Source organism: Dendropsophus ebraccatus, chromosome 11, assembly GCF_027789765.1.
Source record: "Dendropsophus ebraccatus isolate aDenEbr1 chromosome 11, aDenEbr1.pat, whole genome shotgun sequence".
In the NCBI taxonomy this organism is placed as follows: domain Eukaryota; kingdom Metazoa; phylum Chordata; class Amphibia; order Anura; family Hylidae; genus Dendropsophus; species Dendropsophus ebraccatus.
The window spans coordinates 58,825,838-58,848,678 of record NC_091464.1 but is presented as its reverse complement, the minus strand read 5'-3'; the positions used below and the strand labels follow the sequence as shown (position 1 = coordinate 58,848,678).

The window sequence follows — 22,841 nt, the reverse complement described above, 5'->3', positions numbered from 1 at the left end:
CAGATCCGTATTATTGCCTTTATACATTCAGATGAAAAAAAAATTCTAGACATAATGCAGATATAATTTATTTTCCCTGAGGAGCAACATAATGTCTTATAATGTCAGTGCACAGATTTTCATGAGACAGAAGCCATGTAAACAATTTCTATGGAAACTACAATGTATTTTTTTTCTTAAAGTGACTGTACCACCAGACCCAGGCAGAAGCACTGGAGGCGGGCTGACCCACCCTTAGTGAGAAGAAACCCCAGCCCCTCCATCACGTGACTCCATTAGAATCAATGGAACCCTATCATAGAGGGGCTAGGGTTTCCTTCCACTAAGGGTGGGTCGGCCCACCTCCAGTGCTTCTGCCTGGGCCTGGTGGTACACTCCCTTTAAAAAACAGCACCTCCCTTGTCCATGGGTGGTATAGGGAATTACATGAATTCGCTTTTTACGTTTGTAATAGGAGACACACTCCATGGATAGGTGTGGAGCTACTTACAGGGAAAGAAAATCTTACAAAAGTTCTTTTATTATACTCTGCATTAACCAGTGCAACTTTTTTTATTTGAAGAGAACTCATCACTATAACAGACCTAATCAAGTAATATTGGTGGCGACTATATCAGACCCCTTACATGAACTATAAAAGTACACAACAGGAGCATAAAATAAGGCATTTTCTGCTTGGATAGAGTCACTTGATGAATCACCATAGGCTAAAAGATTAGAAAAACATGTTTTCTATTGTTAATAGAGATGAGCGAACCGGGTTCGGGTTCGAGTTGATCCGAACCCGAACGTTCGGTATTTGATTAGCTGGGGCTGCTGAACTTGGATAAAGCTCTAAGGTTGTCTGGAAAACATGGATACAGCCAATGACTATATCCATGTTTTCCACATAGCCTTAGGGCTTTATCCAAGTTCAGCAGCCACCACTAATCAAATGCCGAAAGTTCGGGTTCGGATGGACTCGAGCATGCTCCAGGTTCACTCATCTCTAATTATTAACAGTTCCTCACATGTCCACAGGTTTAATGCGGTATTACATTTCCCTACTATTTACTTTAATGGAGCGGCAATACCAGACATAACCTGTGGACTGATGTGGTGCTGTTTCTAGAAGAAAGCAGCAGTGTTTTCCCAAGACTGCACAGTATGAGCATATGAAATAGCAGGTACACACATGGTAACATGTTCATAAGTGAATACAATGTGCAATATAGTGTCCATCCCAGGCATTAGGGTATCATCACACTGATGCTGTAATGAAGAGTTCTGTCATAGCAATGGGTTCACCTAAAGAAAATGCTAAATATGCCCATCCACTCACAGTGATTGGCAACCTTCTCTGGACACACACTAATTTAGGTGAAGCTGTCAATCACTGAGTGGGCGGGGCAGGACTCTCACAGTCTGGTATAGGAGTCCAGTTAGGATTGACTTTGCTTGTTATATCACAGCTCATCTCTCTCCTCCTCTCAGATAGCAGCATAAGTTACCTAACAGGGTTACTTTAAAGCAGCACTCCAGGGAAATTATCCCTCACCATTGGGTATTATGCAGGAGTGATTTATGGCTCCATACAGTACAAGTTCTAAGCTGTAATGCAGCTATAGGAGTCTATGGGTCTATACTGTTCCTATATATCCACCTATTTCTTATGGAGCTTTTCCTGTTGAATTAATATACAATTGGATAAAAAATAATTGTGGCATGATCTATTGAATGTTACTTATTGCTCTATATCATATGGCGGCACAAAGAATATATGGCACTAAAGCACTTGGGTGTGTGACTGAGCCCCTGTGCTGTATGTATATAGGTATGAAATGCGCCGTCACCCATCTGTCCAGCAGTCAGGCACAACAGACCATGAAATGACAATAACAAAGTAAACATGAGAAACACGCAAGAAAAGCACAAATATATACAAAGGGGGGGGGGGGGGCGAGTTATGGTACAAATATCATTGACTGAAAATCCTGAATACAGAAGAGGAGTATAATGTCTCTGTTCAGGCTCTGGGTGTGGAGACTCCATAATCAATAGATACAGCCAGGAGAAGCACTCAGCTTGTTATGCTCTCAGTCTAACTCTATTGAAGGGTAGCTTTGTCGCTCAGTGGTTAGCACTGTAGTCTTACAGCGCTGGTGTCTTGGGTTCACATCCCACCAAGGATAACATTTGCAAGGAGTTTGTATGTTCTTCCCATGCCAAAACATATAGTTGTATGGTCCCCTCTCTGTAGTTAGGTACCTATTTAGTAGTTAGGCACTCTCTTTGCCACCAAATAGTAGTTAAGTCCCTCATATAGTAGTCAGGCCTTACCATATAGATTGTGAGCTCTAACAGGAAGTGATGCGCTTAGCCCTCTAAACACTCAGGCCTCGAGCAATTAAACCTTTTACATTTTAAAAGTTTTCTTTTTTAAAGTGACAGTGCCTATTTAAATGTGTTTACCAATTCTTAAAAATGTATGCTATACTCCCAGAATAGGACTATTATGGGGTCTGGCTCCCAGCTCCACCATTGATCAGTTGTGTACAAGGGCTGTAGAGTAGCCTCTGGTTAGCTGACCGCAGGCATGATGGGAGTAAGAACCCCCCCCCCCCCCCCCCCCAGTGATCATATACTGATGACATATCCCAAGCATAGACAAGATAACCCCTTTAACACAGCACTAGTCATTCTGGCTGTGGTCTATATCTGGGATCTACGCTGAACCTGTACACACAAAATAATTGTTTAATCAAAACTTTTAGAAAAGTTTTGGGGCAATAAAAAAAAAAAAAAAGTTTAAAAAAACTTTACATATCCTTTAATGGACGAACTTTTACAAACTTATATTCTTATTAGGTTTTGGCTACATGGGTCATGTGCAAAAAAGTGTAAGGATTCCTGCAATGACAGTACAGCCTCTGCGGTAGTAGACAACGTTGTAACCCATAGTACATTATGGTGTTCCCAGGATTTGGCATAAGGCTAAATCTATAGATTAGCAAATTTTATCTTTTTATGACCCAGTTTAATAATATAAAAAAGTCCTTAGACATCACCTGATATTACATATAGTCAGTGCACCAGCCAAAGTTTTGTCACATAATTACAACAACCGCAATTCCCGAATGGCACATGGAGTAAAACCATTGAGGATTATGGAAATGTACAGCTATATACAACCAGACAGAAGATAGATATACAGGGAGCACTATATAGCGCTGACGTATCTATGCACATCCGTCATCCTGTTGTGCAGTGAAGGCTCTTATACCCGTAACAATTATAGAAAAGTCCTGAGGGCCGTCACACTGTGGCAATATAGTATAAAATAGATACAATCATGGGGTTCTTGGGGTATCGCACCACACCGTCATGTGTAAGTCTGCAAGGGAAGGATAAGGGATAGTGTTAGGGGATCGGTTTCAAATCACGACAAACACATAAGTCATGTTTCTTGCATTTGGTATACATTGGGAAAAATAAATAGTTTCTAGTAGACTGCATCTGGTCCATTAAAGTCATTGGGTAGACTAAGGGTACATTGAGGTAAATTCCAGAATATCAGCTGTGCACCCCAAAAAATATTTTTATAGGACCTAAATCGGCACCAGTGTGTAGATTCTCTTGGCGTCGTCCATTTTTTGAACCGCTACCTGTACCGATTTCTCTATATGCAAATAGGGACACTCAGTGCACTGGAGGGACACTTAGTGCACTGATTTTAAAAGGGGGCGCGTCACTCAGAGGAGGACATATCTGTGCACATGGGGGCGCTGGTCTCACCCTCAAGCGCACCGAGCGACCCTATTGGTGTCAATGGCGGAAAAAGGGTTTGTATAAGTGATAGTATTGTAGCTCAGCCCTATTCACGTTCGCAGACACAACCCTCCAATGGCTGCTCATAGAAGAGTAGTAGGCTTTGTTGAAAATGGAAATGTTAGTAAAAGACAATTTACACAAAAAGAGCAGTAACCATTTTAGCAACAATGCATGCAATGAAACAGAAATTAAATTCTACTCCACCTGCATCTGTTTGTAGATCCACTCTAAGAACACTGTGACATTCCCATAGACTCCAGGCTTGTTACGTTGGGCACATCCAGACCCCCAGCTCGTGTCTCCAACAAGCCACCATAAACTGTTAGTAGAAGTGACTAGAGGACCCCCACTGTCACCCTGGGGAGACACAAAAGAAACAATTAGGTGCATGACAATGCTCTGCAGTGTGGGAATACATAATAGGGGGAAAGAGAGCCCAGTGCATCAGTAATCCCTTCTCTCCCCACATGCCATCTATAGCAGTGTACACTTTGGTTGCAGCCTCTCCCCATTGAAAGATATAGCTTTACAGAAGAGCTGTATTAACTGTATGTGAGTAAACATTTAAGAAGAACTATTAGAAAAGTACTTATTTTAGATGCTTCAGGGCAGTAAAAACAATGGGTTGCAAAAGTATACACACCCTTTTTACAGACCAGTATGTATTAGTGGCTCAGTAGTCATAACATGAACTGTACATAGTTTGTGCTGCTCAGGTCATCAAAAAGATCTTACCTGACAAGTATCAACTCCTCCAGCCAGGAAGCCAGCGCATATCATGGTAGACGTGATGGCTCCATTGTAAACAGAAGGACCATTGCAAGTCGTAGAGCTGATCAAAGGAATGGGAGCTGCCATCAGGACACTCGATGTTGTCCCTGTGGGGGTAGATACATGAAAATTACCTCCACCCTTCCAATACTGCATGCCCCAGCAGAAGTCAGTTCCAATCCAACATGGTGCCCTCTGCTGCCCCCTCTGTCCAGAGCGGGAGCAAATCTCTCCTTCTCTGGACAATTCTTTAAATTGACAGAGGGGGCAGCAGAGAGTACTGTGCCAGGCTGGGAAGAGCTGCACAACCTTGAAACCCCCTTTAAGCCAACTTAATTTTACTTACCTCCTTGTTTTGTGTAACCCCATCCTGAGATCCAACAGGACTGAGTACTTGTCCATGGCATTCCAGTATTGGGCAAACATACAGGCCTGATGGTAGTTGCTGCAGGGAAAAAAGGGGTTTATATACCGTATTATATTTAAACATAAAAGATAATTTTAATCAAAACTATTTTTGAGGTTCCTTGTTTTATTTTTTTTCACACAGCACCACCCCTGTGCGCATATTATTTCTATTATTGCAGCTTAGCTCCAGTACAGTGAATGGGTCTAAGCTGCAATACCACACACAACCTGTGGCACTATTGTTTTTTTTTGTTGTTGTTTTTTTTTAGAGCGAGCAGCTGTGTTTTTCTAATCACAGATGTCTACGTCACTAAGATTTTTTGTTCCTGCAGTACTTCTAAAAAAAAAAAAAAAAAGTTTAGCATTCCATATTATCTGTTTTGTGTGGTTTGCATAGCAACAGACTACACAAAAAAACCCTGTGTAGTCTAATCCTGCATTCATATTTTCTCTTTTTATGTAACCTACCAAATGTATGCTAGCATAGGAATAAATCTGCAGGATCTGACTACGCAAGGTTTCTTTGTAGTCTGTTCCTATGGAGACACAGAGGTCTGCATAAGGGCTAAAGACATAGTAGATGGTGTATGTATATTGTCATTCCATTGTGATCCTGTTTTTAGTTCTTGCTTTTCCCAATGGTTCTCCCAGTACAAAAACATTCTTAAAAGAGGTCATAGGTAAGGGTTGAGGAGGAGCAAATTTAGTATGAAATTTTTTTGTTAAGACTTTATTAAAATTAGGTTGCCCGGGACTGTTTTCGGGTACCAGGGCTATGGGGCAGATCATATCAGCTCCTTACCAGTAAATGTTATACTGTTCTTTAGCTTCATGAGGGCAATGTCATTGTCCTTTGTTTCAGTGTTATAATTCGGGTGAGCAATGACTCTCTCCACAGAATACATCAGACCGAATGACTTATCGATGGATCCTGCGCTGACCGTCCAAATCGAGGCAGACGCGTAATTCCTGAGAAGAAAATAGTAACGCCATTATTTATAGCAGAATAAAATATCTTAAAGGGGGTTATCCAGGGTTGGAAAAACATGGTTACCAGGGATGGTCCGAACCCGAGCCCTCCGCAATGATTACCGCTGTCTGCCTGCTCCGTGCAGCGGGCGGATCCAGCGGGAGGAACGCCTGGAAAACTGGGATACAGCCATAGCCATAGGCTATATCCCAGTTTTCCAGGCGTTCTTCCTGCTGTATCCGCCCGTTGCACGGAGCGGGCAGACAGCGGGAATCCGATGCCGAGCGTTCAGGTTCAGCCGAACCCGAACCTTGGCGGGTTCGGACCATCCCTAATGGTTACTTTATTCCAGAAACAGCGCCAGACCTGTCATCAGGTTGTATGTGGAATTACAACTCAGCTCAATTCACTTCACTGGAACTAAGGGCCAATACCACACCCAAACTCAAGAGTGGCACTGTTTCTGGAATAGAGTGGCCATGTTTTTCTAGTCCTGGATTACTGCTTTAAAGTGATCAACACATATAACATTGAGCATCTGGAAACTTTTACCTATTAGACCAGTTGCTGTTGACTGATCTTATGGTTCACTTATTAACACCTGCATATCCATCGACGCCTGTCTGATCATTCAACACATGAAGTATAACGTATAATCATTAACAGGATAATACCATTGGCTGATCATCTGAGTATCTGGTAGTGAGAAAGGCTGGAGCTTGTAATACAGGGGTTATTCAGAATTAGAAAAACAGCGCCACCCCGTCTTCAGGATATGTGTGGTATTACACTTCAATAGACCTGAGCTGTAAAGCCCACACCCAAACTGAGGATAAGACCGATACTATTTTTGGAAGAAGGAGGACGTGTTTTTTTCCAATCCCTTTAAGGGAATACTTAATATAAACATTAATTTCAGTATTTCTTCCCTTAACACCTCCCTTTCATTTGCTCCTAGTCTATATATATATATATATATATATATATATATATATATATATATATATATATATATATATATATATAAAAAAATCTTCAGCCATTTTCATCATTCATCCTTCTACAGATGTGTCTGTCTGTAAGGCAACCGGCTGTAGCAGAAGTTCTCCCCCAATGGTTTGTCTCTAATAGAATAGAAAAGTCCCATGTATACATCCTCCCGTACCTTGTATATATGTAAACCCACAACTGATATACGGACTTACCCCTCCACACAATGTGCTGCTGTGACTATCCAGTCTGGAGTGATAATAGACCCGCCGCAGACGTGCGATTGCCTGATCTGCAGACTCACTTGCCACGGCCAATCTCCACTTCTAGCTGCTGTTCCGCCAACTATTCTGCTAGATGTTCCCGATTTGGTTGACAGGCCACAATCTGTAGAAGAAGGAAAACTAACAATTCATAACAGGCAGTCAAGGAGTTTGGTTACTTAATGTGATCTTCATTGCTAACTTGTGGACTGTCATGTTGTTGGCTCAACCTGTGACACACAGCATATAAGAAAGGGGAAGACAGGAGACTGTGCCAAACTAGTGGCCCTCCAGCTGTTGCAAAACTACAATTCCTATCATGCCTGGACAGCTAAAGCTAAGGCTGTCCAGCCATGATAGGAATTGTGGTTTTGCAACAGCTGGAGGTCCACAGGTTTGACACTGGTAATAGAAGACATAGTCAATGTAGGGTACACATCACAGACTGACTTACTTATGCATCTCAGTGAGATCACCTTTCCAGATGGACAATAATCCCTGCAAAGCAAAAACATGATGTATTTGACACAAACCCTAATAGAATTTCAGTGTATATTATATATATATATATATATATATATATATATATATATATATATATATATATATATATATATAATATATTACATATACTGCCACTGTTTTGTGTATAAGCAGACCTATGCGTTGCGGGAAAATAGAACATTGAGAAGAGGACAAAGTAACACAAAACTGCATGATTAGGCTGGCTGTATACACAAAGCGGTGGGAGATTTTAAGAACATAGGAAAAATGATTTAGTGTCCCAGGATCAAGATTTATGGATTGTGATCTATGAATGAATGGATAGGAGATAGAGAGATAGATAGGAGTAGATACCATACCTTGTTCTAATACTCCTATATAACTTGGTAAAGGACACGCTGGTATTAATACTGGCGAACGCTTTTAAATCTGATGTCACGGCCTCCAGGAAGAAATTGTAATAACTGGACCTGAGGGAAAAAGAGAAAAAAGCATATATAATACATTATTATTTCTCTCGGCAGCAGTAACAGGACAGGGATTTTGTATTGGACCTATACAGGGCACAGAGTTTAGTTACTATTATAATGGTTGTTGGCATATTCACTGCTATGGGACCCATGAAGAGAAGACGGCCAGACTGAACTCCTGCATCCTCATGCATCATGGAATATTGCTGCAGTCACCACTAGGGGGAGCTCAGTGCATAAGGAAATAGGTCTGTAGTATATTTATGTACAGCATACCAATAGGGTTGCAGGTGTTTTTCCAAGAGCCGGATGGGACTAGAACTATTAGGACCCCCAAATGACAAGACGCAGTAACCCCACTTACGTCTTGTAGCCCATGGCTTGGCAGACTTTGGGTCCGTACATCGATTGCCAGTCATCATAGCACATATTCAGCCATGCAGACTTTGACGGCGAATAGGCTTGTAATATAAAATTTGGGCCATAGAGCCGCACTGGAAGAAAGAAGGAAGAAAGACTTCTTTAGTGGATACAAATATTAAAAAGTTAACAGGAGATAAATCCACCATTAGAGAAACGTACATTTTCACCATAAATGCAATGGCTGCCAATTAGTTTTCTCTAGAACAAGTAAATCCATAGAAACATAGAAGATTGTCTGCCCTTTTAGCATTTTCTTTCTTATTATCTTAGGATAGATATGTCTATCCCAGGCGTGTTTAAATTCTGTTATTGTGGATTTACCAACCACCTCTGCTGGAAGTTTGTTCCAGGTACCTAGTACTCTTTCAGTAAAATAATTTTTTTCTCACATTGCTTCTGATCTTTCCCCCAACTAACCTCTCACTGTGTCCTCTTGTTCTTGAGCTGTTTTTTTTACTAAAAACACTCCCCTCTTAAACCTTATTTAGTCCTTTAACATACTTAAAGGTTTCCATCATGTCCCCCTTTCCCTTCTTTCCTCCAGACTATACAGATTCAAATCCTTAAAGGACAACTCCGGCGAAAAATTTTTTTGGCTTATTTAACACACATTACAAAGTTATATAACTTTGTAATGTGGTTAAATACCCGGTCTGGCCCCCTTCCCCCACTTTCCGACCCCCGACCCCCCACCCCGGAAGTTAAAGAATATATACATTACCTATTACGGTCGTCACGGTCCTCTTCTCTGGTGTCGGGTGATGTCAGAGCTGGGGGCGGTCCGGGTCTTCTTCCTCCTCGGCGTCTTCATTGAGAGTGAATGGGAGAGAAAAGGCTGCTGATGCACATGCGCACCAGCAGCCTTTTCATTGGCTGGAGCGCATCACATGGCTTCCAGCTTGCTCAGCCCTGATTGGCTGAGCTTGCTGGAAGCCATGTGATGCGCTCCAGCCAATGAAAAGGCTGCCGGTGCGCAAGCGCGCTGGCAGCCTTTTCTCTCTCATGGACCCGGAAGAAGGAGACATCGCTGGACGGCGGACGCAGGTGACGGTGAGGCGGACGGCGGCCGAATGGAGTGGCGATCGTCACCGGAGGGATGGTGAGTATGGTGTCTGTGTGTGTCTGTGTTTTTTTTTTTTTGGGGGGTCCCGCCGGAGTTGTCCTTTAAGTCTTTCCTGATATGGTTTATTCCTCACACCCTCCACCATTTTTGTAGCCCGTCTTTGGACCCGTTCTATTTTATCAATGTCCTTTTTTAGGTGAGGTCTCCAGAACTGGACACTATTTCAGATGTGGCCTCACTAGAGCTCTATACAGCTGGATCACAATCTCCCTCTTCCTACTGGTTATACCTCCAGCTATACACCCCAGCATACGATTTGCTTTCCCCACCGCCTGGTTGCACGCTTTCCAAGTGCTCCGAGTCTGGGATGACTTTTCTATTTGGAAAGCAGATCTAGTTTTCTAGACAAAACTATTTGACAGCCATTGCTCGAGCTTCAGGTTTTACTGTAAATTCACTCATTTCTATCCATCATAATACAGTATCCATATAATACTACCATATAGTGCACACATCACACCGCTATATAGCTACAACAAAATGCTGGGGTAATCCCATCTCAGCTTTTTATCCCTGATCCACAGGAAAGGACATAGCGCCTCCCTGAGCCGAGCATTCGCCCCCCATTCTGCTATAAGGTTGCTACCCATCTGACTAGTCTATGAAAAGTACAGTCAGCCATATAGTGAGATCCTGATATCTAAGTAACAGGAGGAAATCAGGGGCTCAATATTTTTGGACTAGGCAAAGGTCTTCCGGGTTATCCAGACTTAGAAAAACATGGCAGTTATCTATCAGAAACACTCAGTCCTCAGTTTAGGTGTGCAGCTCAGTTCCATTAAAGTGAATGGAGGTGAATTGTAATACCACACACAAGAGAGACTGAGCTTTTTCTTATCTGGGAAAACACCTTTAAAGGAGTTCTCCAGCAATTTTTTTTTCTTCTTTCAAATAAACAGGTGTCAGAAAGTTATACAGATTTGTATATTTCTTCTATTTAAAAATCTCTAATATTCTAATACCTATCAGCTGCTGTATGTCCTGCAGGATGTGGTGGACTCTTTCCATTCTGACACAGTGCTCTCTGCTGCCATCTCTGTTCATGTCAGGAACTGTCCAGAGCAGTAGCAAGTCCCCTTTGAGAAACTTCTCCTGTTCTGGACAGTGGAGGCAGCAAAGAGCATTGTGTCAGACTGGAAAGAATCCACCACTTGCTGCAGGACATAAAGCAGCTGATAAGTACTTGAAGACTGGGGATTTTTAAATAGAAACAATTCCAAAAACAGCGCCACCCCCATGTCCTCAGGTTGTGTGTGGTATTACAGCTCATTCCCATTGTAGTCAATAGAGCCAAGTTGTAATACCACACACACAACCTGAGGACATAAGTGAATGTAAATTTTAAAGAAAGCAGGTGAGTTTTTCTAATCTTGGAAAATGCCTTTAAGCTACAGTATGTCCTCACTTTCTGTAGTAACCCAGTGTATGATGCCAGTTTACGTGTTACATACCACAATACGCCTCGTCTTCTCCATTGGGGCAGTCCTCTGTGCCGTCACACCACTGAGAAGCTCGCACACAGCTCGACGAGGTGCCACATCTCATTTCACATTGAGTAGTTACTAAATTGAAATTAAAAAGAGGTAAAGTTATAGGGATTCTCAGTAAGTTATGACAGATCTATGCTATTTTATAACTTTTATTTGTTTCCAAACCATAATATAAAACGAATGTCAGAATACGGTGTAACATTCTGTGTCCAATCATTTAAAAAAAAAAAAAACTTTATTTATTGTAATCAGAGCCCTCTGTTACTGACACAGACCTAGAGCCGAACAGGTATACATGATTGCTCATACGATATAGTCATAAATGATTGCTTACAAAAATACCAGCAGAGAACTGCAGCGATGATGACGGCCGCGGCCGTGAAGAGGATGGAGATGATTATACATGTAATCTTCTGCCTACCTTAAAGGCAAAAACAAAGAAACATCTTTCAATGCAAAATTGATGAAACTCAATTGCTATATATAGGAGCAGTATTATAGTAGTTATATTCTTGTATATAGGAGGCAGTATTACAGTAGTTATATTCTTGTATATAGGAGCAGTATTACAGTAGTTATATTCTTGTATATAGGAGCAGTATTGTAGTAGTTATATTCTTGTATATAGGAGGCAGTATTATAGTAGTTATATTCTTGTATATAGGAGGCAGTATTATAGTAGTTATATTCTTGTATATAGGAGCAGTATTATAGTAGTTATATTCTTGTATATAGGAGCAGTATTATAGTAGTTATATTCTTGTATATAGGAGCAGTATTATAGTAGTTATATTCTTGTATATAGGAGCAGTATTATAGTAGTTATATTCTTGTATATAGGAGCAGTATTATAGTAGTTATATTCTTGTATATAGGAGCAGTATTATAGTAGTTATATTCTTGTATATAGGAGACAGTACTATACTAGTTATATTCTTGTACATAGGAGCAGTATTATAGTAGTTATATTCTTGTATATAGGGGCAGTATTATAGTAGTTATATTCTTGTATATAAGAGCAGTATTATAGTAGTTATATTCTTGTATATAAGAGCAGTATTATAGTAGTTATGTATGCGGGAGAAATTCAAGCACTCACCGTTGTTATCTTCCAAGTCTTTATTACGTAGAGATCATAGCAGGGAGGGGATGGTGGATCAGTGAAGGTGCAGGCGCATCACCTGGGATAGCTATTTCGGGACTCCTCCCTTCCTCTGATCCACCATCCCCTCCCTGCTATGATCTCTACGTAATAAAGACTTGGAAGATAACAACGGTGAGTGCTTGAATTTCTCCCGCATACTGCACTGTATTTACCTTTTCTGCTGAGCACCCCGTTGTTTCCATGCAAGACACATCTACGCTCTGCCCTGTCCAGTAGGGGTTAACGTTGTAGCAGTGCAGACTAGCTCTATCTACCTTCACATTATAGTAGTTATATTCTTGTATATAGGGGCAGTATTATAGTAGTTATATTCTTGTATATAGGAGCAGTATTATAGTAGTTATATTCTTGTATATAGGAGCAGTATTATAGTAGTTATATTCTTGTATATAGGGAGCAATATTATAGTAGTTATATTCTTGGATACATGAGCAGTAATATAGTAGTTATATTATTGTATAGAATGAGTGTTAATTTTTCTTTAGCAGTATTATAGTAGTTTTAGGCTTTCCTATATGACCTTATTTTAAGAATCACATAAATAAGAAAACATTTATGTTTACCATTTGTATACTTACTTATTGAAAACCATGATTTGGAGTTTGCATATTGATCCGCTGCCACAGTCTGATGTGAAGCCACCTGAGGTAAGTACTGCGGCACTGGGGATACATATGGTGGGGGAATAGGATACGGTTGATATACATTGGGTGGAACTTGGTTTTCATAGATGTTGCTGTATTCTGGTTGGTACCCATTATTGTCATAGTAGGGTGGTGGGTCATTCTGTGAGAAACATAGAATATTTTATTTAATTTTTGAGTCTTGGTGAAGGCTACAGTTGTACCCTCGGCCCTTGATCTAAAAGGGCAGAATCAAGTCTATTTCCTCTTATAGCCAATGACCTTACTAGACTGTGGGAATCATTTTTAATATCTTTTATAGATCTCAATAGGAACCATGCAAAGATTTAGATATGTAATTGGTGGAAGTCAGACTACCAGCAATCCTGGCCCATCAGCTGAATGAAGGGTCTAGTACTGCAGTTAAGTCTCTTTCAAGGATTGCCGTACCAGACACAGCCACAGATGGTATGGAGCATTGCTTCCTTATTATTCTATACCCAGTAGCTGCACCACCCATGTGGTTGTTGCTGGTACTGCAGCTATGTCCCATTTCCAGTAAGATGTAGTTCTAGTTCTTTATTAAGCAGATCAGTAGTCAATCAGCTATTACAACTTTACCTAAGTGTAGATTTAACTATTGCCCTGATATTTTTGGGTTAGATTGACTATATGTAGAACCCTCTGGCTGTATGCCTTGGTGGCTTTATGCCTTCCTGTTAATTTAAACCTCAGTCTTGCGTTTGCTGACGCTTTGATTTGCTCGCCCTTCATTCCAGCAGATTACTCATTAATCATAAAATAAACTAAAAAGAGTAAATAGTTACATTATCACCATGAGGATTAGGGCTTTATGCCCTTTGCCTTGCTGAAGGTGCACAGCCTATATAAAGTGACTACTTAAACGGATGTTCATTAAATATAGGATTAACACTATGCATTGTGCAATATCTGCATCATTACAGTATCATTTCCTGCTGGGTATCAGTTTCTCAACTTTCTAAATTTTGCTTAGTTTAATGAGAGTCGTTATTATCTTTTTCTAGCAGATGAAAATCTGTCTTGATAAATGTACTAAGACTGACTTATCCCTAGGTTTTCCTACAGTGTCATATGTTTCATCCCAGCTCAGCTGCATCCATACATCCCCTCCATGCCGCTGCGTTATGCGATTCCCAGTGTGATAACTTGTAAATTACATGATAAATGTGTATAGGGAATGTTAGTCTTTCCTATGTCACTGACTTCCGGGCAACTTTCAGGCCCCTCCATGCTCAGTTCAACCCCCTTGTTCCTCAGTATGTTCACCATGCATAGACTGCTGCTGAAAATAGAACGTCTGCCCTGTCTACTGATCAGCTGCAGGGTCATTTCATGATCTTGGGTTTCCTAAACCAGACCCCCCCCCCCCCCCCCTTAAGAACTAATATACTGTTTCTGACGGGCGGCTTCTTTAATTTTTGTTGTTTAGTGGAAAATCGTTGTATAACTTGTAAAGTAATAGATATGACATACCGGATACATGTCTGAAATGTGATGAGGAGAAGAAACTACAGCATCCGATGTCTTCACTTCATGTGCCCTGAAAGAGAACGTTCATTGATATTAGACAAGTCATTGGGGGTCGGAGAGGTCACTGCACATGGTAGGTGGTGGTCCTGTAAACATTTTCTATAGGGGCTTCAAGGTATACCTCTAATGTTAGTACTCCCTATGCACCATAGAATGTAATGCCTCCTTATATACTGATGTTAAGACTTAGGAAGGACCTTCAGGTGTCTATAAATACAATAAAAGACAACATAAAAGGTGAACTGGTCACATGACCCAATGACACTTTGTAGTATATTCCACAAAACGGAGCAGAGATCTTAAGGACATGATCTCAAAAACATGGACTACTTGTTTTTGAAAAGAATGGAAGATCGGCATGCACGCTTCCACTCCATCCCTTTATCTTCATCAAAGAAGCTCTTGTACCAGCTGATGGACCTGCTACATGGGCCAACAGTTACTCAATAGAGCTGATCTAGGGGTTGGATTTTAACCAATCTGATCCTACAGAGAATGATTTTTTTATAAGAAAAAAGAAAAAAAAATCCCTTTTTTTGTTTGCAAAAATGGGGCCTAGAAGGTGAAAGTACCCTCTTTCACTCTTAAAGGGGATATCCGGAGAGTAGGACAGGTCCTACCTGTTGCGTGTTGCAGGCAGTGATCGGTAGCTGCCGGATGTTACCAATGTCGCTGTGACATCAGGCAGCTATTGGACATTGAGTGCCAGGGTGGTTTCACCCGCGCGCAGTGCTTGCAACATACTCCCACCCCCCTCTTGTCTGCCTAAGTATCAGCACGGATGAGCAGATGGAGGAACTAGAGCGCTGGAGAGCAGAAACGGTGGAAGCTTTCCAGCTTTCCGGATATCCCCTTAAGCTAACCATAAGTAAAGCTCTTAATATGCAAGTATAGTATAGCTCTTTCCCCCAGGAAGCATTGCCTGGCCTATAAGACTCGCTACATCAGCTGGTAGTTTCCACAAGGAGAAACATTACCAGGAGGAGGCACATAGCTACCACCATGGGCATTGCATAGGAATACCCCCTGGAGCTTTGGTAACACAACTATTTTATTAAGTGGTTTCATATTTAGTTGCAAAGAATTATTTGTCTATGGATGGTGGAATCATAAAGATAATCCTTGCCTAACAAAAAGTTCTTCTCATACAGATATATAGGTCAATAATAAAAGGCGGCTCACCACATAAAAATGTTCAATAAATTACCAATTACCCAAATGACATATGAGGTGGAGGAGTCGTAACCTGTCAATGGGTAACAAATATTGACCCAAGCATTTCCCCTGAGTGAGATGATTTATGCCAGATCTGTTTCCTTACTGTCTCCATATGACAAGGTTTTGTTTTTTTTACTTAAACTGACAAATTGAAAATAAAGTGTATAAATAATATAACAAGGCTAAAAAGAAAATATCTTTCAAGAACAAAGTACACAGACCTCACTGCCTCCTAACATACCAGTATTATAAATATCCACTGGAGATATTACATGAGATAAAGTAGAACAAGAACATGTCCATTTATGTTTCACATTCACATTAACTTTAGAAAGTTAGAGATGAGCGAACCTCGAGCATGCTCAAGTCTATCCAAACCTGATCGTTTGGCATTTGATTAGCGGTGGCTGCTGAAGTTGGATAAAGCCCTAAGGCTATGTGGAAAACATGGATGTAGTCATTGGCTGTATCCATGTTTTCCAGACAACCTTAGAGCTTTATCCAACTTTAGCAGCCACCGCTAATCAAATGCCGAACGTTCGGGTTCGAATGGACTTGAGCATACTCGAGGTTCGCTCATCTCTAGAAATAATCTTAAAAAAAAAAAAAAGAATTAAACTAGTTCTGAATTTCTTAAAATTTCAGCGCTTCCAACATTCTGTAGAATTAATTTTTCAAAATATTTGTTGTTACTACTAGCCTGTGATCCGTACTAAAAATCTAATCCTATGCAGACCTATGTGTCTCCATGGTAACAGACTACAAACACATTATGTGTAGTCTGATCCCTTTAATCTACCTCCTTCTTTCTAACATACTCAGTGGGGGAGATTTATCAAACTGGTGTAAAGTAGAAAAAAAAAATCCCTATAAAGTAAATGCCAAATACCATATAGACGGAAAAGAGATTAACATCCTTGACATACTGAATGGATATTGTCACAATTTGCTGACACAGACATATGTATAACAAAGGGGAATAACTCACCGCTTGGCAGGGAAAACAAACAAACGCCTACATGGGACAAAGCAAACATAAAACCAACAACTTGCCTGCAGCAAATGTATTGCTCTCATAAAATGAAAAGCAGATGCAAATTTCTTCTCACCCGCATATAATTTCATATTTGGTTAACACCTAGGAAATTTCAGAAGACTAATGTGGAGTCATATTATCCTAATGGTGACACAGTGATTCCCAGTCTTACGAACAGGAAACACTGTGCTGTCCGGTTATGTGATTCCATAACGCATACAAATGAATGGGGTCACATTGTGACCCAGAAGTGCCTGTGAAGAAAAACCCATTATGGGTGGTCAGCTATGGCCAACCCCCACTTACTTGTATAAGTGGTAAAGTTGCGCAATCAGGCAGTGCCATAGGGTACCTGTCACAATGAATACCTGTGCAGAGCGGCATGCTGTCAATACAAGAATATTGCACTGCAATGGATACATCCCACGGCAGCAGAATACCATGCATGAGTCCTATCATTTGGAATAGGGGTTGTGATGGAATCAATTCCAACATGCACCCTTTAAAGGGATTATCTTGGTTAGGAAATGCTAGGGATTTCCAGGAGATATATCCAGCACTTGTCCTGGTTAAAACCCATTCTAGGAAGGTTGTTACACATTTCAAACCAAAGCTGTGGTTCTTAATGGTGTCATGAAACCCCGAAAGAAACTTTAAAGGGGTTATCCAACGCTACAAAAACATGGCCACTTTCCCCCTACTGTTGTCTGCAGATTGGGTGGGGTTTTGAAACTCAGTTCCATTGAAGTAAATGGAGCTTAATTGCAAACCACACCTGAATTGGAGACAACAGTAGGGGGAAAAGTGGCCATGTTTTTGTAGCGCTGTATAACCCCTTTTAGGGGTTCATTCCCATCTCAAGTTGTTTCTTATTTATTTTTTTATTCAATATTTTATTGGTTTTCGGCATTGTGGCAAAAATAAATATATCGTACAGTATCTCATGCATTACATCATAAGAGGATGTTAATTACCTAACAACAGAAGATAAAAGAAAAATATTACATTTCTGTAGTGTAAAAGTCAGACATAAAATGTCCCAATAAGAGTCCCTACCATCTCAAGCTGTTATCCACTCACTTGAAAATGTTTGGTTTCCTCATAAGGAACAAATGGAGTTCTGTATATTCCAAGGACAATTTTGTCCCCATTTCCGAACTGCGTGAGTCTCAAGCTGTACGATTCCTACCGATCAGCTTGCTATCCCATATCCAGGTTATGGGTAAAGCATACCAAATCAAATTGAGATGGGAACACCCCTTTGAGGCTAGGAGTGGCCATGCAACGTATGGGGCCAAAAATTACTATTTCATATTTATTGTAATATGGTGTATCGCAGCCAATGGAAATAAGTGTGGCCGAATTACAACACACAAGTTGCTACTCAATAGTTACCAGAAAACCAGCAAGAGATTAGGCAACTGTTGTAAGTCGCAACATGACCACAATCACTTTCATTAGTTGCAGCGCAAGTGCCTCAACACCACCTGCAGACCATGAAACCCTCGCCAAAAGTCTTCATCTGTGGGTCACATGCGCACATGAGCTGGCAGTTACCAAATGACAAAAATACGGTTCCATAATGAAAACAAGTAATTAACTTGATAATTGGGGAACCAGGCAAACAAGAAACCTTTGTAAAACAATTGTGTAGAACTAGATTAAAAGCACATAATTTAACCGGACTACTTGTATCGATAAGTCTTCTGCCCATTGATATCTTTATCATTTAGAGGTTTCGGCAAATTGCTAGCCATTTCTGCTACATTTCTGTGTAGTTAATACCCAGAGCTCAGCACGTAAATGTAAATTCCCAGTGAAGTTAAATGTTTTACTGCAGGATATCAGGTATATAAAGTCTTCAATATACACAATGCATATCTAGACTGGAATTTCACAGTAACTATGCTTGGAAATCTCAGATTCTTGCCACACCCTGCAGGAACGCTGTGGTTTTCCAGAAGTAGAACACATTCAGCAGAGATTTTACACATGGAAATTCTGTGCTCAGAATATGTATGCCATGCATGGCCATACCTTTATGCCAGCCTGGGGGGGGGGGGGGGGGGGGGGGGGTCATAGCATTAATGCTACCACTAATGTTAGTCAATGCAGCAATTCCCAAGGCTATAAAAATAAATGAAGCCTGAAGAAGTGATTCTGGCATCTGAGCCTGATGCAGATATTATGTCTACACCCCTAAGGGTGCGTTTACACAGGCAGATTTATCTGACAGATTTTGGAAGCCAAAACCAGGAATGGATTTGAAAAAAGGAGAAATCTCAGTCTTTCCTTTATGACGCGTTCCCTGTTTATGGTCTGTTCCTGGCTTTGGCTTCAAGAATCTGTCAGATAAATCTGCCTGTGTAAACGCACCATAAGTCCCTGTGCATGAGCCCAAAGTACTAAGGACAAGTGAATGTGTCTGGATCCTAGACTCACAGACCAAGACATATACAGTAGCAGCAATTTATCGATCACCAAATGGTTTTCCTCTATTTGCAGCAGTTTTATCAGCAGCTGCTAGAACCATAAACGTCACCTTACAGCTCTAACAATATAGAAAACCCATTTGTCACATAAATCAATTGATCTCCTTGGACCAGAAAAGGTTAATACTCCAGCTATGTGGTCAGAAGTCATAGTGATTGCATTAATATCTCACGACTTATAGTCTCCCTAGTATGGAATGATTTGCTTATCGTATATGTTAAGTGAAGACAAATATAAAGACAAGGACTGCATAGCCTTGACCAGGCCTCCATGCCTAGTAATATAAAATGAATACATACGTTTGCAATATACTGTAAATAAATATACATATTTATTTATATATTTATTACTTTTTTTATTTACAGTATATATAATTGCAAAAGCATGGATTCGTTTTAATTAAGCTATTGAACAATGAAAATAACTTTTTTTAGAACGAAACTTTGTTTTATGAATTAAATATTAACTATTGCAGAAATCGGCATTATTGCAGAGGATCGCTAATCCCGGTAATACCGTGCCCTGTAATACTGCTTCCCCAGATGCATTCCAGAGGTATTTGCATCCCTTTCTAAAGATGTCTTGGACAAGGATTTTTCTCCCATAGACTATAGTAGGATTTGATATTCGATCCTAGTCGAATATCGGGAGCTATTCGAATCGAATATTTCACTATTCGCTCATCTCTATCAGCATTATTTATTTTATTTTTTTTCCGGACACGTGAAGATTTCACACATGCTTTCTCATCCTACGACCTCATTTCTATCTACAGGTATATTGACCTGATCTAACAATGTAGTGACCAGATACGGGTCCCTAAGTCTTTATTGCACCTAAGTATGGTAACTCCCTCAGGTTCACACAGGTGGGGTCTAGTATCCACGTCAGTTAGTGTTTTTCCAACTAGGTGTGACTAAAACACTTACTGTTTTTATGCACAGCTGAAAGAGACTAAGGGTTATCTGTTTATATGTCACATGTTCTTCTTTGTCCATTCACAGGTGCAAGTGCTTTCCCTCATTTTTCTATCCTATCCTCTGCCTTCTCTCCCACCAATCACAGGAAGGTTTAAACAGACCCCTGGAGGAAGGAGTTCCTGGTGGGAGGTGTGTAGTGAGTAGTTAGTTGGCTCTAGACAGTGTGTGAGGTAGCAGTCAGGGACACAAGGGACACAAGCAAGCAAGCCACAGATTCATCTTATGAGAAACACAGCCACAATGCAATGCTAGAAAGTACCAAGAGGAGACAAGCCACACAAAGATCATCTTGTCCATGCCAGGAACCTCTCTGAAATGCGCAGGGAAGTTACCTCAGCAGTCACAGGAACTGACCCCAGTGGAACAAAGTTACTATAGAAAGTCAAGGTATTCCACTGCACAGTGCAGAATGACTGAAGTCTCGGGAGTCTGCTTAGCCCAGATAACTAGCCTGAGTCTTGTACTACCCTGACAGGATGAGTAGCAGTCAGGCACAAGTCTAAACGTGAGTACAAGTGTTCTATCTCTCTATCCTCTCAAGCTTCAAACTGTTCCAGGCAGAGTACATGTCTATTTGGACAAGGCCCTTCAAGAACCCTCTCTCCTCTACTCTAATATCACCTTATCTCTACCTTAACTGCAAGCACCTGAGTAACTTTCAGGATTGTTTTCCTTGTGTTGCACTGAACTGTATTTCTTCTAAAGTACTACTGTATTGCACTATGTTCCTGCAAGTAAACTGTTCTAAGTGTTGGACTCTGGCCTATTCTTGTGCACCCGCACTTATACACATTTACACCATTTTTTCGTGTCGGCGGGGAACCAAAGTGTCCGGGGTGGGTCCTATACCACTCCAGGCTACTGTGTCAAGTGCCCAAGTGACCCTAGACCCACTCAGCTACTACACCATCATGCTAGCTAACTCAAGCAATGAAACCAACACCAGTTGCCCAATCGCTGCAACATCTTTATAAAAACTTTTGTTATGACTGCTGGGAATCCAATATACACAGTTATTACACACATGGAAAACTGGCCTAAGGCCTTAAGGTTTATTCCCACGTTCTGTGTTTCACGAACATTGAAGGCCTAAAGTGGAATCCCCTCAACCAACTCCACCCGCATGGCAGCATCTCCAATATGATGCGGAGAGCGGGGAAACTGTATGAATAAGCACATTTTGTAGCATGCACCATGTTTTTATAGAGTGACTCCTGATGTATTATGGCTTACTGACAGGACGACAATTAAAGCTTATGTTAGCGTAGATAACACGGCCACATTTACGTCACGCAGAAAAATATTTCACATTGTGTTCTAGAGATAACTGAACAAACTATACAAAGTCACAGAGGAAACACTTCCTATACTTCAGGCCCCATTCACATTTTGTTTTAGGGCTTCATTTCCAGTATGCAAACAAAACTGCCCAGGGTGGCGAGGCTGCTGCCGGAACAGCATGCCCAGGAAGAGAATCAGCAGAGGTGGCCGGGATTAGAGAAGAAGCAGAGATCACCTATAGAAGTGAATGGGAGTTAGGGAAACAACAAGCTATTCACTTGTATTAGAGTCATGGGCATAGTAGAACACAGTGAGCTTGGTTGTCTTTCCTAATCAGGAGGCACGGCTGGTGGCCACCTCACCATAGGGGCCTGGGGTTGTAAGGATATGTCTTAAATGTCAAAATGGAAATAATCCTCTAACTTGTGGAGCTGCCAACTGTCCAGCTGTAGAACCAACTGGTTTATTTCTATCAGGACTTTAGGTGAGCAAACTTACAGTAAATTCGGGTTTGCTCAATCCCGAACAATTTGACTCATCGTGGCCGGAGATGGATGGAGCCCTAGGGAGTCTTGGAAAACAGGGATACAACCTATGGCCTATGGCTGTATCCATGCTTTTTAGGACTCCCTATTCTCCAGCCAAGGGAAATCAAATGCTGATAATTCTGGTTCAGACGAACCAGAACTTATTGTAAGGTTGCTAATCTCTAATGAGGACACTTAGTAGTTGCAGTTACACAGGGTGGAGACCGTAGACCTGAGGGTACGTTCTCAAATGGACGTTCATCACATTAACACAATGAAGGATGGCTAAACTGCAATGATATGATCAATTATTGCAAGTAATTCAATGAAAATGCTATGTTAAAGCATGTGTGAACATAGCCTAGCTTAAAGGGTACTGTCACCATGATTTATCCTACAAAATCTGGATCTGCTCATTTTTGGAACGGTCTACAGAAGTAATCGTAATCAATATTAAAGGGGTTATCCAGCGCTACAAAAACATGGACACTTCAGAGACAACAACTGAGCAGCAAAACCCCGCCCAAGCTGGAGACAAAAGTGGGGCTGTCTCTGGAAGAAAGTGGACATGTTTTTGTAGCGCTGGATAACCACTTTAATATGGCATATCGACGGGACCCCCCCTCTCCTTGCCATATGAGAGGCAAAGGGGATGATCTTTGATCAGTTTAAATTCCTCCAATAAGGTGATGGAGATGAAATTTTATATCAATACATAAGGGTC

The 22,841-nt window shown here is 40.9% G+C and overlaps 1 protein-coding gene across 3 annotated transcripts in view; it reads right to left on the bottom strand.

The window, feature by feature from the left end:
- TMPRSS2 (transmembrane serine protease 2) overlaps positions 1-22,841 on the bottom strand; it is a 58,885-nt gene that overhangs the window by 25,972 nt on the left and 10,072 nt on the right. For 2 of the 3 annotated variants that reach the window (XM_069945796.1, XM_069945797.1), the window contains exons 2-13: positions 14,526-14,592; positions 12,966-13,173; positions 11,557-11,643; positions 11,184-11,294; positions 8,551-8,680; positions 8,076-8,186; positions 7,667-7,710; positions 7,165-7,336; positions 5,792-5,958; positions 4,928-5,026; positions 4,546-4,688; positions 4,015-4,167 (exon numbers count right to left, since the gene is read on the bottom strand). In XM_069945796.1, the coding sequence (XP_069801897.1) occupies positions 4,015-4,167; positions 4,546-4,688; positions 4,928-5,026; positions 5,792-5,958; positions 7,165-7,336; positions 7,667-7,710; positions 8,076-8,186; positions 8,551-8,680; positions 11,184-11,294; positions 11,557-11,643; positions 12,966-13,173; positions 14,526-14,534 (1,434 nt within the window). In that variant the 5' untranslated portion in view covers positions 14,535-14,592. Of the gene's footprint in view, positions 1-2,599; positions 3,374-4,014; positions 4,168-4,545; positions 4,689-4,927; positions 5,027-5,791; positions 5,959-7,164; positions 7,337-7,666; positions 7,711-8,075; positions 8,187-8,550; positions 8,681-11,183; positions 11,295-11,556; positions 11,644-12,965; positions 13,174-14,525; positions 14,593-22,841 lie in introns of those variants that run through there. The other variant, XM_069945798.1, reaches the window with a different exon arrangement.